Raw genomic sequence first — 19,020 nt, forward strand, 5'->3', positions numbered from 1 at the left:
AAAATCTAAATACTAGGCACAGCCATTACATAGTATTTGCAACAATTTTGTTTTTGGTGTTTATTTTACAGCAAAATTAATCCTTTTAAAATGGAATCAATTTAGCAAATTGTGTGCCACTTTAGCAAAACATACTCATTACCATCAGAGTATGGGATATTTTTAGTATTATTAACTGTAGTTTAAAATATCATAGCTGTGATTATTGTTCACTAGGTACATCTTTGTTCTGTTGAAACAAATATTTTAGAGCATCTCATTCAATGACAGGCAACAGTAAATGAACAGCTGCAGTATATCCACTGACCCCTATAGATGCTCATTTCTCCAAATGTTTACTACAACAAAAGTGTTTTTTAACACCATTTTCTTCATTGTACAAATACATTTGTGCTACAACAAAAGTGTTTCACCTGACAAGTGAACAAGGAGAGCATCTCTGGGAGTTCCTTCAGTAATTCCAAAATATTTGCTGTCCTTGAAGGTCATCCATTGTGATCATCCCCAAAAAGGACAGCACCTAGTGTTTCTACCTGGACTTCCAAAACCTAAATTGTCACTCTAAAGGACTGATGCGTCCATTTCAGAAAATCTGACCATGCCTCTGTGCTCCTTCTTCCTGTTTAAAACAGAAACTAAAGAGCACGCCACCTGCAGTAAAGACCATGCAGTGCAGGTCCAACGCTGCCAAGCAGGAACTCATAAACGTCTTTAAAATGGCTGGTGTATATTCAAAGATTCTTCCAGTGATCTGAATGGGTATACAGAGGTGGTCACATCCTACCTCAATTACTGATGCCCTGACGAGCTCCAGTGCACCTGTACCACATTCCTCACGTGGAAGGAGCCATCAGGACCATCTCAAACGAGATCAGGGAGTTAAGGGAACATCACAGACTATTTAAGCCCTGAGGGATCATTCCTCAGGGCTCAGACATTGAGTCACACTAGTGAGTGCAGTTGCTGGTTTTTCATGTCTTTTCTTAGGTTTATTCCAGGTTTTTCTAAGGATTACCCCCCAGATCTTTCCCAGGATTCCTTCCAGGACGTCTCCGGAATTCCCTAGGACTCCTCCCATTCTAATTCCCCCCATTACTTTATAAATTATTCTATAACCCATCAAATCTCTACTGCTGAACCCACTCCGGCAATTATTAATTCGCTGTGCCCTAATTTCCATCTATGGGCGCGGCATAACAATAGACAGATGTATTCCTACCAGGAAGATCCAGATATACCCCAATCAGAAGCACTGGATGAACAAAGACATTTACTGCAAACTTGAAGCGTAGACTGCTACGTTTCAATCAGGGCATAGAGAGTTGTATAACCAAATCAAAGTAGGACCTGGAGAAATTAATCAAACTAGCAAAACAGCTTCAGGGAGACTTGAGGCGCATGTGGCAAGGCTTGCAGACTCTCACCAACTATAAAGGCAATAGCATCCGCTGATGCATCTCTAACAGATGAGCTGAACATCTTTCACTCTTAGAGGTTCAGAACACTAGACCACTATCAAGGTTCCCAGTGAACCAGAGGACTTCATGTTACAGCTCTCTAAATATCAGTTTGTACAGCCTTTAAGAGAGTGAAAATCCACAAAGCACCTGGCCCAGATGGTGTCTCCCCTTGTGTCCTTATGTTAGCACCTGTGCAGGTCAGTTATCTATTGTATATACAAATATTGTTTAACCTCTCTCTGTCCCTGTCAGTTGTACCAGGGTGCTACAAGAAAACCACAATTGTGACACTGCCCAAGAAACCATGGAAGCTTGTTTGAACGATTACCACCCAATGGCACTCACTTCAGCAGTAATGAAGTGCAAGAGAATACTAGTGAAAACCCAAGTATTGTCATATATAATTTGCACTATCCCAGACTCTCTCGACACGTTTCAGTTTGCTTACCACTCAAATAGGTCAGTTGATGATGCCATATCTCTAACACTACATACTGCCCTAGAACATTTAGACAAGCAGGGCACCTATATTAGCATGCTGTTTATAGATTACAGCTTGGCCTTTACCAAAATTGTTCCCACCCAGCTGGTCCCAAAACTCAGGAGTCTAGGCTCAAGCAACTCCATCTGCAACTGGATACTGGATTTCCTAATGGGCAGACCTCAGGTGGTGATAATTGGCAACAATATCTCCTCCACAGTGATCCTAATCATTGGAGCTCCCCAAGGCTGCTGTCTCAGCCCTAGGCTGTACTCCTTGTTCACTTATGACTGTACAGCCACTTAAAAAAGCAACACTGTTAATTTGCTGATGACACCACAGTAATCAAGCTGATCAGTATCCAAGTCCGTATACAGATGTGAGGTTGAGCATGTTACAAGATGGTGCCTTGACAACAATCTGGCCCTGAATGTCACCAAGACAAAAGAACTCATTGTGGACTTCAGGAGACCCAGAGGGAGCCACGCCCCAACCAGCATCAAGGGCACAACAGTGAAAACTGTCAGCTGCTTCAGATTCCTCAAACTGTAGATCTTTGCCAACTTGGCTTGGTCTCAGAACACTGTAGCCACTCTAAAAAAGGCACAAAAGCACTTTCACCTTCTGCCGTGCCGAAAGAAATGCAGTATGGGGAAGCAGCTACTCGTGAACTTTTACCGCAGCACCATAGAAAGTGTCCTCACTAGCGACATCACTGTATGGTATGCCATGCTACTTTACATGACAAAGACGCTCTACAAAGGGTTGTGGCAACAGCACAGCAGATAACAGGATCCACTATCTCAATAAAGTTCAATCTATCATTCAGGATCCCAAGCATCCCAGCCACAAACTGGTCTCCCCCTGCACTCTGGCAAGCGGTACAACACCATTACATCATGGACTATTAGATTTAAGAACAGCTTCTTCCCTATTGCAGTGTGCATCCTTAACAGCTAAGTATGCAGTGCCTCAGAATCCAACACACCTCTGCACTTTGCCCCTGACTTGGCCATCAGGTATTTTTTGTTCTTTTCCTAATGTACTGTGACTATTTATTATTTACTATTTTTGTGCTGTCTACTGTACATTGTGCAACTCCATCTGCATCTGGTGGGATCTGTTGTACTGTGTTGCTTGTTGTACTGTGCATGTCCTGAGAGAGTGCCACATATAAGAATCCCATTGCACATGTACAGTACATAAGGCAAATTAACTCCTCTATCTTCCTTTATTTCGACAGTGTTCCTTAAGTCCACTCCCTGGTCCTGGAAAGAATCAGCTTCTAGCCTCAAGTTGCACTTGGAGAAGTGCCACCTGTTACAGTAGGAAATCTCATATCTGGGTCATCGCTTAAGTGGAAAACGGGGTGCCACAGACAAGAACAGGGTGAGTGCAGTGCAAAGCTGGTTCATATAATTGAAATTGAGCCTGCTGAAGGTCTTTCTTGGACTGACGTCTTACAACTGCCTCTTTGTGACTGACTTTGGCTCCATCTCTTACCAGGAAAGGCATTGCGTTCGACAAACGAAGAAAAGACAGCAGGTCTTCAACACCCTGAAGCGCATATTATGCTCAGCTCCAGTTTTCGGTGCACCAGATCCCAAGCTACCATTGTTTCTCACCAGAGATGCCGTTTAAATAAAACAGGTTGTTGGAATTCTTGAATCATTAAACCAAATGAGCTCTCGATTGAAAACTTTCATACATTCTTATAAATTTACAGTGGCTATCGAAAGTATTTACCTCCTTTGGACTTCATCATATTTTATTGTGTTACAATATAGAATCATAATGTTTTTACTGTGATTTGGATTTTTTGCAATTGATTGACACAAAATACTCTATAACAGTGTATAAAAGTGCACTCTATAAAAGTGAAAACAAAATTCTACAGTCCATGGTGGGGGGAGGGGGGTATACTTTTGATAGCAACTGTATGTCTTCAGTATTAATTAATTGGTACAAATTTATTACATTATTTTACATCAGAGAAAAAAATAAAACCTATATCGACAAAATTTCCTCAAAATCTGGCTTGGTAAAATATTAATGTATTTTAAAAAATGTTTGAAGGCTAACAAAAATGTCTTAAAATATCTGATTTAGAAATAAAGACATGTTTTTAAAATGCTGCTTCAAGTAACTGCAAAACATTCTTAATGATCAACTAGTCTAAAATGATTTCTGAAAATAGCTTTAAATGTTCAGTAGATGGCAGTCTTATACTTTGATTCTTATAAAGCAGATAAAGTCCATAAACATATCTTCATAGAAGTCTTTGTATGTATTGAAATAATGACTTTGTAAGAACCACTGCAAACAAACAAAACCATAAAAGCAAAGAAAATCATATAATTTTACAAAGTCTCATTCATGTTTAAAAAATAATAAATTTAAAGACTGCCTAATATGGTATTTACCATACATGACCACTTATGTCCATACTGCTAAAATATATGCCGGTATATATTTTCTTTCAAAGTTGTGCATTGATGTTTGCCTTATAAAAATGAAAAGTAATTGACTTTTAGCTGTCTAAAATACCATGTATTGAGCTAAAATTCTCTTTTCCCTAGTAAAGAGACAGGGGGTGAAATGCTTAATCAGGTAGAGTTGCCAGAGTTACCTGTAACAAGATTTCAGTTTTACATCTTGTTCCAAAAACTGAGCAGAAGGTGGATAAGTAATTCGCTCAGATTATCACACACTATCATAAAGAGCCAGAAATAAACCCAGGAACATCCTGGTTATAACACTTCTTATTGAAACTGCTACACCTGGCCTTTTGACAAGTTTGACTACATAAAAACCTTTCAAAGGTGCATTAATCAAAAACTTCGAATTACCTCCAAAAAAAGCACCATCTGTCAGTTTCTGTTGAAGATTCGGAGCCTCCACCAGCACTGTACCTCTGTCAATGAAATACATACAGTCTCCAAAAGCACCCTTCCGTATTATATCATCTCCAGTTTCATACATTTCAAACTGTAACACTTCAAGCAGGGCTGTGATGAAATGTGGGTCCGCATCTTTAAAAACCGGCATGTTAGACACAAGGCTCTGGCAGTTGTAACTGACTATTTCCTGTTAAAGAGAAGATAAGAACGAAAATAAATGAGAAGAAAACGACTAAAAAAAAATCGGTATTGTTTATTTCCGTCAAGACATTACACCACTATCTCAAATTATACACAATGTTGTGTTAAAAACTACCTTTAACCTGAGATAAATTGGTATCGCTAACACTATAGCCAACAAGACAGGAGTAATGAACTTGAACCAAGAGCTAAGGAAAAGCAATGTATACATACTTAATGTATATAAATAAATCTTCCGTTCTTCATTGAACTCTTGATGATACCTCTACATCTTTAACGTAGTGATTATTTTTTAAAATTTTAGGATTAATGAGTACTTACAGAAACATTAATCCTGCTAAAACATGATTAGAAAAATAAATAAGCTTTATTTTTAATGTTAGTATAGTTCTTTTTTACATTTCTCATTATACCTGTCTGAGAGGTTCTGAGAGCTCCTTAAGAATAGTCTCTTCATCAAACCATTTTCCTTGATATCTGTTTTCTAAATAATCCATTATCCGATTTCGGAGTTTACTTGGTAAATGGTGGTGGCGCATGTACTCCTTAACTTCATTGTACTAGGCAAAAAAAAATAATTTCAGTACATTTATTTTTAAAGTGAGGAATCATTTCTGATGTGTTTCCCTGCATCAGTGGTGGAATCTTATACTGTACTTTTTTACTGAAAAGGTTATTTTGAAGGAGGAAATACTGTATATATGAGCACAAATGACAAGGTAATCCCTGATGAAATGACAACCTGATGAAATCAAACAATGATGATATACAGTATCTGCTATTATTTTAAACTTGAAATCTAGGGAAAATATTATTTTTAACAATAAATCAAATTCTATGCCAAGATCCTTGTTAACATTATACTGTGTTAAGAGATCACAACACAATTCAGCACATTGTATTTGTCATACTAAACAGGTGATCATATTTAGTTTAAGAAGATACGCATTTAAGAAGAAAATGCTGACATATCTCTACCGAATCAAACATCTTATGGTACTTAAAACTGTTTTCTTTCACTGTGCTAAGCATTTAATTTCCTATCCCAAAAGACAAAACGTGAACATCTATTTAAGAATGTATTTACTTTTAAAAACATAGAGAAATGTAACAAAACTACATTTAGATAAGATCACTTTATTAGCCATATACAATATCTCATTTATTTGAACTGTATATACAAACAGGGCTTTCATAAAAAATGTGTCATTATTAAATAAAGCAACAAAACGTTATTCAGAAGTTACTGAATAATATAGCAAACGGCTTTCATTATTAAAATACATCCACTAATTATGATAGCCTTAATGGAAAATCTGCTCCTATCAATATCCCCCAGAGATAGAAATATATTTTCCTTTTAAACAAAAAATATGTTGCATTAAAAAATGTGGGTTATTAAGTACTGTATAACATGTATAAGTATTCAGTTCTGATTCAATAGTAAACAAATACTGCCCTCTAGTTTATATTATGTGTGCTGTATAATGTATTAAGACATGAGCTGACAATGTTCATTTTTGTTGATCTTTATGCAAAATAAATGGTGCTACTGTAAAAACCTGAGCAGAGGCTAAGACTTGGTCACATTGGTAATTTACATCCTATGTAATTTCAGGACTTCAATCCAACCACTCCAATTCAGTAAATCACCTTTTTCCCCCAATCCTCAAGGACCAAGATAGAAAGAGAATGCACTAAATGAACCTTTAATTACTAATGTGACCTTGCTGCTGAAGATCGTCTGTGTAATTAAACATTAAATGGAACAAAGACAAAATGCTGGAACACAATGGAATGGAATTGGGGTTTTGGGCAAGGTTTCCTTCCTCTGCTACAGTATTCTTTTTTCAGAGAACTGTTCACTGTCCGTTTTCATACAAAAAACAGCTATACGGTTTTAAAAACTTTTTCAAAAGAAAAATATTTTAAAGATGTATATGTTATATAAGCAATACTTCAGTATTACATCCAGTAAAATTAACAGCACAGCTCTGAATCACAGGGAACTCAACTCATCCATCAGGCTAGATTCCATCAAAAACAGACTTTTAAAAGATGTAAAATAACTTAAAATATCAAAAGACAAATTAAAATATACTGCACTATATATATGCAATAAAATTAATGGGATAATCTAGAATTTCACCCAAAGAAACCCAACAGACAAAGCCTTTTTAAAGCACTGTCATTTCCAATCTATTAAGTTACCTATTTATCATTGTTATGTTAAACTAATTGCACATAAAATTTTAAATCTGAGAGAGTCACACTATTTCAAAAAGAACATGACATTGTTCTTGATATTTTAATTAGAAAAACCCAGATAAAGCATAAACTTTCTATGCTACAATTAGAACAGTTGTATTATGAACACTTAACCAAAAGAGAGAATGATTATCTCCAGGAGTTTAAAAATGTCAGTTAATAACAGTATTGAAAAATGTTACCTGTCAATTTAATTTTTAGAGTTTGATCTGAATATGACTTGAAACAAAAGTACCGTCTTGTATAAGACTATTTATTTCTCTGTATTACAATCAGAAATGATTTTCATACCTTGCTATCAAACACTCTCTCACTTGCCGCCGAATGTGTCACTAGTGAGGTAAGTCTGGCAAGGACTAGAGTATACATAACAGCTCCAACCAGCATGCTGAGAATAACAACCCAAACTTCCGAAATCCCTAGAAGCAATGAAAAAACAAGGGAGCAAAATAAGATGACAAAGACCTTTAAAGTTCAATTGTCTTTTATGAAACCACAGGTGTTTCTTACAGCAAAAAAGGAGCTTAAAATAATATCAGACATTGGCATTGATAATCAATTGAGATTTGAATTGATAAAAGTGCATAATATTTCACAGTTTATTAAAACATTTTTGCCTAGTTGATTTCCTTTTAATCAACTCCAGGTTGCTGTGATCCTTTCCAGGACTTACTGGTTATCTCTTTCAAGCTATAGCATCCCTGTAGAATAACATATCCAGGAATTAAAATTATATTGAAATATGAACACCTACGCATTTTTAAAACATCTGCAGAAGATCTTTCTTTCATATAACAAGGATGGAAGCCAGTGGTCTGGCAATTCTGATTTTGCCTGGGACTGTAAAATGTCACCAAGTGATGGCAAAACCCTGGAGTTCCTATCTTTTAAACGTTTATAGTGAAAGTATAGGGAAGCTATACTGGTCTTGGGAATCTGGATGGATGCATTCAGATTGACAAGTTAGAGGTTTTTCATTTTGATTAAGATATATAATTACATACAGTATGTACTATTAAATTTTAAGCTCATCACTTTATGATGCAATGTTAGGATTTTTATTAAACTCAGTATAGATTACCAAGTAAGGATGAAAACACACATCTGTACAATGTAGAAATTATATGTACAGTTACACAAGATTTAGACAAAATGAAATTCCTATCATTTAACTATCCTTTAAAGTACACTTGTCAATTGTGATTTATGCAATTAGCTTAAATTGAATTCCTAAATAATTCCTGAATGTTATAGAATAGTACAGTACATATTTAGGCTGTACATATGTAGTCTTGTATTTTTGCCATCAAACCAAATGTATATCTGTATGTCCCTTATAATGCAAATTTACCAGTTTACTAGAAAACAATGAAAAGAATCCTGATTTTTAAACAGTTTGCTCGTCTACCTCTTGGAATTCCAACAGATCCATAATTAAGAGTCATCATGTGACACAAGGCACGAAACATGGCCTTGGAATACTGCAGGCCGATGGGCTTGTCCTGTTTGAACATGTAACAAAATAGATCTACCTTTAAAAAACAGTAATTAAAAAGTGTCCAAAGAACACATCTTTCTGTTTTTATTTTTAAACCACATTATTGGTTTCACAATAGCAGGATGGAAGGCTTGAAAACGTATAAAAATGTATCTACTTGCATCACCTAGGATCCTAGTCTACCTACAGTACTACTCTACGTATGTCGAATACAGTGCAAAAGTCCATAATCTCTCTACAGTCTACATGCTATCTGAAATTATGCAACAGATGCTTTGTAAATCTAATAAAATTGGTGTCAAATCATATTAAATTTAGTAATGTCACATTAGGTGTGAAGACCCAACAAAGTTCATAGTGCATGTACTGTACATATGACAACATTAAGATAACCTTATCTTTAAAGCAGTTTAATCCTTGTTAATGTGGCATATAGACGGAAGAATTTATTTAGCGTAATTTGCCCTACAGAGGAAAAAACAGGCTGGACAAGGCTGGCAGAACCCCAGCAGAGACTGAACGGAACTGCATAAAACCACTAGTGCAAGCTTCAGTTGGTTTATTCAGATACTGTATGCAGTTTTACAGAAATGCCGATCTAGGGTTTTGATAGTGGTGAGTGCTATTCCACAATGGCTGGTCATACTGATAAACTGATAGTGCTGATCCTGATAGACAACACAAGGTCTGATAAACAGGGATGAACTTCAGTTTGAAAGGTGCAGGATGCCAAACCCGAAGAAAAGTGCAATATCTGCACTATTGTCGGTTTAAGTTAGCGATGTGTAAATGAGAGTAAGTAACCATTAGCCAATGTTTGTCAGTGAATGGATGGACTGGCTGACATAGAAAAGCATTTCTGTCCAATATCAGGTGGATGGCCTCTGCTTGGATTCATTGAATATGTACAATTTATTTTCCTTATTATTTAACACTGTTACTTCAAGAAATTCCTAAATATAAAGACTTTCTAAATATCCTACAAGATGACCTTTAATAATTCAGTCTATTATGCATACCAATAAATAACTGAAAATAGTTCAACATATATTGTATCACAAGATATACATAAAAAGCTCATTTATTCTTTCTATATATTAGATTTAATTAAAAATCCATAGATTACATTGGCATAGCCTATAACATAATCAAAATCATTTTATCTCTAAATCAACCCACACTTAAGCAGCACTTAAACTGACAATTTCCATGTTTTCTCTTGAATTCTTAGTGGTTCTGATTGTTCTATTTGTATACTTTTGCAACACTTGTACATATTGAACATTTTGAAAAAAAGAAATGTGTAACTTTACCACGAGCCCATCAATTGTCACCCAGCTATTCTCAGGGAATTCCATCAACATAGCAACCAGAAACTGAATACAGGCATTCCAGTGACACAACAAAATAATGATCAGAAGCATGTAGCTGAAGTGCAGAGCTACAGCTATTCCACCCACATTCCAGCCATGGACCTATGATAGACAGGAGAACAGTAGACTCTCTTCAGCAAAAACACTTACTGATCAGGATATGCATATTTCTTACATACTGTACTGTACGTACATGGTTCTTTTTTAACTTATTGCAGTACAACTTTGATGATTGTTTTTGAAGCTATGAATGGTATAGTCAGTACCTTGCAAAGTATTCAGACCCTTGCAGACTTTACATTTCAACTTTGTAGTCATGACACTTTGAAATAGCATTAATTATTTAAATGTACATAATCTACTCCACACATGAAAAACAAAATCAAGAGCAAATATATAATATAAAAGAAAACTGGTAAAATAATGATTGCAATAGTATACAAGCCCTTACCTGTGGCAAACCTAAATTAATTTAGGTGAACAACATTATGTTAATGAGCCAAACAATTTGCTGAGTGGACTCTGTGTGCAATGATAGTGGTGCATATGATTTCAGAATAATTACATCTCTATAAGGTCCCTCAGTCAGTTAGTGAATTTCAATTAACAATTCAACTATTAAGAGCAAAGAGCTTTCAACACAACTTAGGGATATAATTCCATAAAGGAATATATCAGAAGATGAGCATTAGAAACGTTTCACGGATGTATTAAATTAATATTAATATTAAAACTGATTTGGATACAATGAAGTACAGTTGATCATGAAGATGTGGAAGGCACCCAGACACTGCCTATATCAGCTTTCCATCCCAATTGAGCAGCTAGACAAGGAGGAAACTGGATGGATGTGCAACAGTGAGGCAGGCAGTGTTCAGTCGCTGAGATGGGAGAAAATGTTCATGGGTCAAAAATATCCCAGTCACTCCACCAAGACTGGATTTTATGCAATTGAAAAACAAATTGCCAAATCCTGTTCAGTATGCAACAAAGCATCTACTGCATGTGGTACCGTAAAATATGTGGCAAAAGGTGTCAGATAAGGCAAAAGTTTATTTTTTGGTCTAAATGCAAAGCATTACATCTGACACAAACCCAACACAAAGTCAACACCTTCCTTACTGTCAAGCACAGCAGTGGCAGCATTATTCCTGTTCCTCATTAGCAAGGCCTGGGGAGATTGTCAAGACTGATGGGAACATATTGTGCATGGAGTACAAGTACAAGTGACAAATTGTAGAGAAAATCCTGCTTCAGACAACATACTGCAACCAACATATTTCATTTTTTCATTTGAGTTTTTGCTGACCTTTTCTATAACTTATCTTCCCCTTAGTGGAGTTTGAGCATTCAAGTTTTCATTAAAATATGAAAAATGTGAATGCCTCCATTTACTATTTCATACAATGGGACACCATAGAAGGGTATGAATACCTTTGCAGGCACTTTATTTTAATGCAGGGGCTGGCATTTTCTATGCAGCAAAAAAAGTTAAAAAGATAAAAAGGGCTACTTGCCTCTTCCCAGTAACGAGCATAACGAAGCAGTCTTGAAAAGCGGAACAGACGTAATAAGCTGAATACCCTTGTCAGCTTGAGCATTCGCATCATTCGAACGCCACTGTATCCAGCTGGTTTTGTGTAAATGGCACCTGCAGCCTTAAAACATAGCAAAATAATTTCTAATTCCAATAAATACGCATTGCCTTACATCTATAAGAAAAACTTTACTGAACCTTAAGCAAAACCTCTTGTTTAGAACATGATTATTGCATGTATGTGATCATGCATTTAAAGGGTGTTTTAAGAATCCATAAAAAAAAACTAAAAATTAGTGTGCAGTTAGAAACCTTAACTCCAAATTTAAAAATCCATCTCTTTTCTATGACATATTTTATGTTAATAAGGTGAGAGGTCAAATGTGCCCCAGATATTCATTTAAATTGGAATAATTTTAATGATCTTTGTATTCTTGTGTACTACTGAGATATCTAAAAGCAGGGTTTTATAAACAGCAGTATTGTAAAAATCAAACTTTTTTAAACCATCCAAGCACAACACTGCTTAAAGTAAATATGATTTACAAAATGTACGTTTGTTATACACCCTCTTATTTAATAAAAATATTCTCAAAACGGAACCTTACTAAGCAAAAAAAGCCATTTAATTTCAGGCTAGTACAAAAATAATTCTTAATGCCTTGTCAAATTTTTGTTGTCGAACATTTGATAACTAACTTTAACAACATTTTTGAATATATGTTGGAAATCATGAAAAATTACAAACAACAAAATATTAATATCATGAGATCCCTAACAGCTTAATTTCAGAAACATAAAACTTTGCAAACATTTACATCAATGAAAATCCAGATTGTATATTAACCTATACATTAAATAACATTAAATTGTTTTTTCTCAAGAAAAGTATGGAATTTTCTGGTGTAGAGTACATTAACACATATCATCTGCTGTGACCCTTCAATATACAGTATACTATATGCAGTATGCCAGAGTTTCTATTTTAGCCTTTAGGACCATTCTTTTTTTTAACCATTTTACCATTTAGGGCACTGCTAGCCTTATTAGACTGGACAGAAGGAACTTAATTCCTTTAGTGTTCCACTCAAGCCAGCAGCCATATCACCCTGCAACTCACAACTGGCAGCTCACTGAAGCTCAGCAGGTGTGAGCCTGGTCAGTACCTGGAGACTAAGGTTGCTGCTGGAAGAGGTGTTAGTGGGGCCAGCAGGGGGCGCTCACCCTGCGGTCCATGTGGGACCTAATGCCCCAGTATAGTGACGGGGACACTATACTGCAAACAGGCGCTGTCCTTCAGATGAGATGTAAAACTGAGGTCCTGACTCTCTGTGGTCATTAAAAATCCCAGGGTGTTTCTCGAAAAGAGTAGGGCCAAAATTCCCATTGGCCTTTACCAATTATGGCCTCCTAATAATCCCAATCTATGAATTGGCTTCATCACTCTGCTCTCCTCCCTGCTGATGTGTGGTGAACATTTTGGTGCACTATGGCTGCCGTCGCATCATCCAGGTGGGGTAGTGGTGGAGGGGATCTCTATTACCTGTAAAGCGCTTTGGGTACAGTGTTCAGAAAAGTGCTATACTGTATAAGTGTAAGCTATTATTATTATTATTATTATTATTATTATTATTATTATTGTTATTATTATATGTTAAAATAAACAAAAAAGGCTACAAACAAAAGGTTGGGTTTGTGTGTAATGGTGCAAGTTCATATTTAAGAAACACAGCTATAGTGCAGTCAGAAAATATTCACCCTCCCTGACACAACTGCAAATAGTTGTGACCATCAGAATCTTTAATTGAAATTGATTATTTCCTTTCACACTACATACTCAACAAATTGTATAAGAAAAAATGATGAAAAACAGAAATATCTTGTTCACTGAAGTATTCGCCTCCTTAAGTCAAAACCTCATAGAAGCACCTTTTGCAGCAGTGAGTGCTCTGGGGTTTGTCTGTATCAGCTTTGCACATCTGGATCAGGAGGTTTTTGCCCATCCTTCCCTGCAGATTTGCTCAAACTCTGTCACGTCGGGTGGGAAATATTGGCGGATATTTTAAACTGGCTTGCAGCTTTGGGCTGGCCTTTGCACTGCATTACGTGTACATTAAGGTTCTTGAATGCAGCAAACCGCAATCTTCTATTCCTTTCACAAACTCCCAGTTGGATCCAAGTCTGGGCCTTGGCTGGGCCACTCAAGGAAATTCATCTTCTCATTCTGAAGCCAGTCTAGTGTTCTTCGGCTGTCTGCCTGTGGTTGCTGTCCTGTTGGAATGACCAAGGACTTTCTCGTTTAGAAGGACAGCCTGCTCTAGGAAGCATCTGAATGGTTCTGTATTCTTTCCATTGCCTAATGTTGTATCCCACCATGCTCCAGGAAACTTTGAACACCCCAGATATGTTTTCATACTCCTCCCCAGATTAACAGCTTCTCACAATTCTATGACAGAGTTGTATGGCTAGTTCCTTGGTATTCATGGTAGAGTTTCTGCTTCATCATAGCAGAGGGAGTGAATACTTATCAATCAAATCAAGACATTTCAGTGTTCCCTGAAGTGTTAAAAGTATCCAGAACTTTCATTCTATGTTGACATTATATGGGAATTTTTGTACATCGGTGACAAAACACCCCATAAAAAGTCATTTCTGTTTGAGTTTGCAACACATCAAATTGTACAAAAATCCCAAGGGGGTGAATACTTTGACAAACAGTATGTTACTGTATCTCTTTAAAATGTACTATCTGATGTGGTATGATATGTCACAACAGGTGCCATTGAACCAAGCTTTTTCTTCTCATAAATTACTGTCAGTCTTCAGTCATGACAGCTTGTACTGACAAGTCTAAATGCAGCTAAAATATCAGCCTTATGAGGCTCCGTGGAGACTAAAATTCCCATAGATATCACTTTGTTGCATTAGTTTACAAAACTTCTTCACTTGGATGGGTTGAAATATGTTAGTGCAGAAATTGTCCAAACCTGTTTAAGGTTTAAACCCCCCTTTTAAATGTGTATTTAACTGTGTTGTATTTTGTGCTTTGCAAAATAAAAGCACACAATATTTGTGTATTACACACTGTATTTTGGAAAACAGAACTACCTAAATGAACTTCATTCCGTTTTGGTAATCTCAGAATCCTACATGAAAATAACTACTATAAATACTTACAGTGCTAATGAGTAAGCAGTAATCAACAGGTGTTACTGCAAGTAAATCTGGAATGAACCACGATTTAAAGTAACGATTTCTGATCATCTTCTTGTCCAACACAACGTTCTGAAAATGATAAAAGCAAAGTATTTAGAATAAGATGGTACTTTATCAAAATGAAACCATCTAAAACTGCTTCTTAAGTTTAGGTTTGTTCCCATTAGAAGCCAATTTTTAATGTTATATTTAAAGCTTCATATAAAAATGTAGACAGTAGTATGTGTTTTGCTTTGCGTATTTGCAAAGTTATTTGTATACTTGAAACTACTTTTGATATTGACCAGCATTTCATATTTACATTCATCTAAATTTAAATTGAATAGAGATTTAATTCAACAGCCAGCATTAATTGTTTTAGCACTCTAAAACTTTTTAGTACTTATGAGTATCTTCATTTGATATGCTAATATTGATTTAAATCCAACCACCTGAAAATCTGTTCCTCCTTACCACAACTCAATTCGTTTTGTAGTGCTGTATTTTATGTTAGTATACACGCAGTATGCACAGCAGGGCCAAATCCACATAGCATCATTTGATCCTGTTTTACATCCTTTTAGCTTCCGAAGCGTATAAACTGGCTTGCAGTTTAGGTTTGCATGCGCACTGCATTACCTGTAAGGCACTTGAATGCAATTTCGACTGTATCTTCCAGGAGAGCCTTACTTAACGAACAAAAAAACGAGCGCCTTCATTTTTAAAACAGAAAAGTCCAACTTTCATTGCGCCTCACAAAAAAAACAACAACTTACATCTGCATCGTCACTTGTATAGCCGATGCAGAAATTTAAACTGAGATCCGAGATGAATATGACGTCCGAAATGACATTGAAGGCGATCCACGCAGCGCTGCTCTGCACTTCTTCCGTGAAGAAGCTGACTCCCAGCGGAATAATTAAGACGTTGATAAAGGTAATAAGGAGCATAAGCACAAGCCAGTATTTTCTGGGATGGGGAAAAGACAAGGATGGATGCATTCAACAATCAAGGAAACTTAATAGTTAAGGAAACTTAAAATATATCAACACTAACAAAATCAAAAGGCAAAGGCACGTTGAAAGGCGTGTCTGCAAGCAGTGTAGTACCATTAGATATCCAGATACAGATCGCAAATCTCATACACAATTACGTTAATATACAGGTATTTTGGACCTTTAATTCAACGCTTTTAACATGCTGGGAAATGAACTGCTTTGAACAGTCACACTGACCGAGGGGGACGCGGGAAGTGCTGCTCGGACTCATGTACTGTATGTACGCGCTCTCCGACAGATGCATCACACTAACAGGAACTCCAGAGAGCGCCATTCACGGGGCGCTGATCGCTGCAAAACGACTGGAAAGACTGGAAAAGGAGGGGTAAAAGCATGAAAGGGGGGAAAGCCCTGTTTAAACACATCGGGTCGCTCGCAACGAACTGAAGGCAACGTCCTAACTGGACGGTGGGGATGGGGATGGTGCCGGTTCGGGTTCGGGTTCGGGCGGATCTGAAGCGGGATGTGACAAACCGACCCGCATCGGAGGAGACTGAAGACTGCGAGCGGGGATGGCCAACAGTGCTGAAGCCAACTGAAAACGCGTAACATTTGACTGTTGGCTAAGCAGTGATTCAACTTTCTTTTATTCGCAATAACCTATATCGTAAAGGACCAATTCCCCTGCCGTATGCCTCTGTAATAAACAGCAGAGTCCTCCCCCAACTCCAGCGGTGTTTGTATTATTCCTCAGTGTGTGTACAGTGTGTGTAGTAGGTGAGTTGCCTGCTCTGATTCCCACACTGTGTGTAGTAGGTGAGTTACCTGCTCTGATTCCCACACTGTGTGTAGTAGGTGAGTTACCTGCTCTGATTCCCACACTGTGTGTAGTAGGTGAGTTACCTGCTCTGATTCCCACACTAAGTGTGTAGTAGGTGAGTTACCTGCTCTGATTCCCACACTAAGTGTGTAGTAGGTGAGTTACCTGCTCTGATTCCCACACTGTGTGTAGTAGGTGAGTTACCTGCTCTGATTCCCACACTAAGTGTACAGTAGGTGAGTTACCTGCTCTGATTCCCACACTAAGTGTGTAGTAGGTGAGTTACCTGCTCTGATTCCCACACTAAGTGTACAGTAGGTGAGTTACCTGCTCTGATTCCCACACTAAGTGTACAGTAGGTGAGTTACCTGCTCTGATTCCCACACTAAGTGTACAGTAGGTGAGTTACCTGCTCTGATTCCCACACTGTGTGTAGTAGGTGAGTTACCTGCTCTGATTCCCACACTGTGTGTAGTAGGTGAGTTACCTGCTCTGATTCCCACACTAAGTGTACAGTAGGTGAGTTACCTGCTCTGATTCCCACACTAAGTGTGTAGTAGGTGAGTTACCTGCTCTGATTCCCACACTAAGTGTACAGTAGGTGAGTTACCTGCTCTGATTCCCACACTAAGTGTACAGTAGGTGAGTTACCTGCTCTGATTCCCACACTAAGTGTACAGTAGGTGAGTTACCTGCTCTGATTCCCACACTGTGTGTAGTAGGTGAGTTGCCTGCTCTGATTCCCACACTAAGTGTACAGTAGGTGAGTTGCCTGCTCTGATTCCCACACTAAGTGTACAGTAGGTGAGTTACCTGCTCTGATTCCCACACTAAGTGTACAGTAGGTGAGTTGCCTGCTCTGATTCCCACACTAAGTGTACAGTAGGTGAGTTGCCTGCTCTGATTCCCACACTAAGTGTACAGTAGGTGAGTTGCCTGCTCTGATTCCCACACTAATTGTACAGTAGGTGAGTTACCTGCTCTGATTCCCACACTGTGTGTAGCAGGATGCTTTGCCCCTGTTCCTACCTGAATGAACTGTAGGGGTGAATGACGAATTTCTCCTGACCCTCAGCTCTGTTTTTCTCTTTTTTAACTGCTTCTTCGCTGCCAAAATACGATATGGTAGCTTTGTTCATCTCAGGCATTAAAAGGTAATTGGTCACCTTTTGTTTGGATTTTATTTTACTTTCATCTTTTATTGTCAGCGTAACATCGGCACAAGGCTGGCCGGCCTCCGGCTCCAGAGCACGACCGGCCTTCGGCGTCTCACTTCGACGCTTTTCGGGTACCGCTTTTCCCTGCTTCTCCTTTGGGAGATCGGGTAGTTCCACAGTTTCTGTGTCGTCCTCCATGTTGTTCAAATGTCAGTTATACAGCTACCAAGCCCCACAAAAGACGGAGAATTTATAACAGTTTTACGAACTGTTTGACGAGGATCCAACGGTTGTCATGGTTACATCACCGGCGCCAGCGCCACTTCCCGCTCGTGGAGCTTTGGAATAGTTCGAGACCGAACAGCTCGCGGTCGCAGAGTTCGTGCTCTGTTTTCATCAAAATTATGCAATGCAGAATGTAATGGCTATAAATAACAACATATATAGCATTATCATTATATGTATTTTCACAATGTTTGTTCTTCAATTTAATGCGAACAAGGCATACTTTTTTATAAAGACTTTTTCGTAACTTCTGCCAGTTGGGGATGATGATTAACCGTTTTATATGAGCGTGGTGTAGAAATTCCGTTGAATAGTGAACGTGCTATTGCAAAGTACTCAATTTATTAGCGCTACAACCTGTGTTATTATTTCGGAGGGCTTTTGGTGCAAGATTAGCCAGCAGCTACTGTATATCACCCTGCAACTCACAACTGGTAGCCCGCTGAAGCTCAGCAGGTGTGAGCTTGGTCAGTACCCGGAAGGCAAACCTGGAAAAGCTAAGGCTGGTGCTGGAGGAGGTGCTAGTCAGTCGGACCAGAGATGTAAAACTGAGGTCCCGACTCTCTGTGGTCATTAAAAATCCCAGGGCGTTTCTCAAAAAGAGTATACATAATACATAGTACAGGCAAATGCTATAGGAAAACTAAAACTGCTAAAGACTTAAGGGCAAAAGTCCACCTTTCGTCAGGACACTGATCCAAAGGCTAAAGCTACACTGGAGTGGCGTGAGGAGAAAATGAATGTACTTGAGTGGTGCAGTCCTGACTTACTGGGAGTCTGTGGAAAGACTTGAAAACCGGTCCATAAGCGATCCCCAAGCCACTTCAGAGAGCTTGAGCAAGTCTGC

At 37.9% G+C, this 19,020-nt stretch overlaps 1 protein-coding gene across 1 annotated transcript in view; it reads right to left on the bottom strand.

Moving 5' to 3' along the window:
• The window catches only part of LOC148675349 (potassium/sodium hyperpolarization-activated cyclic nucleotide-gated channel 1-like), a 33,581-nt gene extending 15,365 nt beyond the window's left edge, over nt 1–18,216 (bottom strand). The window contains exons 1-9 of the mRNA XM_088626595.1: nt 17,761–18,216; nt 15,690–15,882; nt 14,896–15,003; nt 11,699–11,839; nt 10,122–10,283; nt 8,719–8,812; nt 7,602–7,729; nt 5,456–5,602; nt 4,791–5,028 (exon numbers count right to left, since the gene is read on the bottom strand). Of these exons, the coding sequence (XP_088482721.1) occupies nt 4,791–5,028; nt 5,456–5,602; nt 7,602–7,729; nt 8,719–8,812; nt 10,122–10,283; nt 11,699–11,839; nt 14,896–15,003; nt 15,690–15,882; nt 17,761–18,086 (1,537 nt within the window). The 5' untranslated portion in view covers nt 18,087–18,216. The remainder of the gene's footprint in view (nt 1–4,790; nt 5,029–5,455; nt 5,603–7,601; nt 7,730–8,718; nt 8,813–10,121; nt 10,284–11,698; nt 11,840–14,895; nt 15,004–15,689; nt 15,883–17,760) is intronic.
• Between the last annotated feature and the right edge of the window lie 804 nt (nt 18,217–19,020).

The sequence above is a fragment of the Lepisosteus platostomus genome, chromosome 3, assembly GCF_059453375.1.
Source record: "Lepisosteus platostomus isolate fLepPlt1 chromosome 3, fLepPlt1.hap1, whole genome shotgun sequence".
Lineage (NCBI taxonomy): Eukaryota > Metazoa > Chordata > Actinopteri > Semionotiformes > Lepisosteidae > Lepisosteus > Lepisosteus platostomus.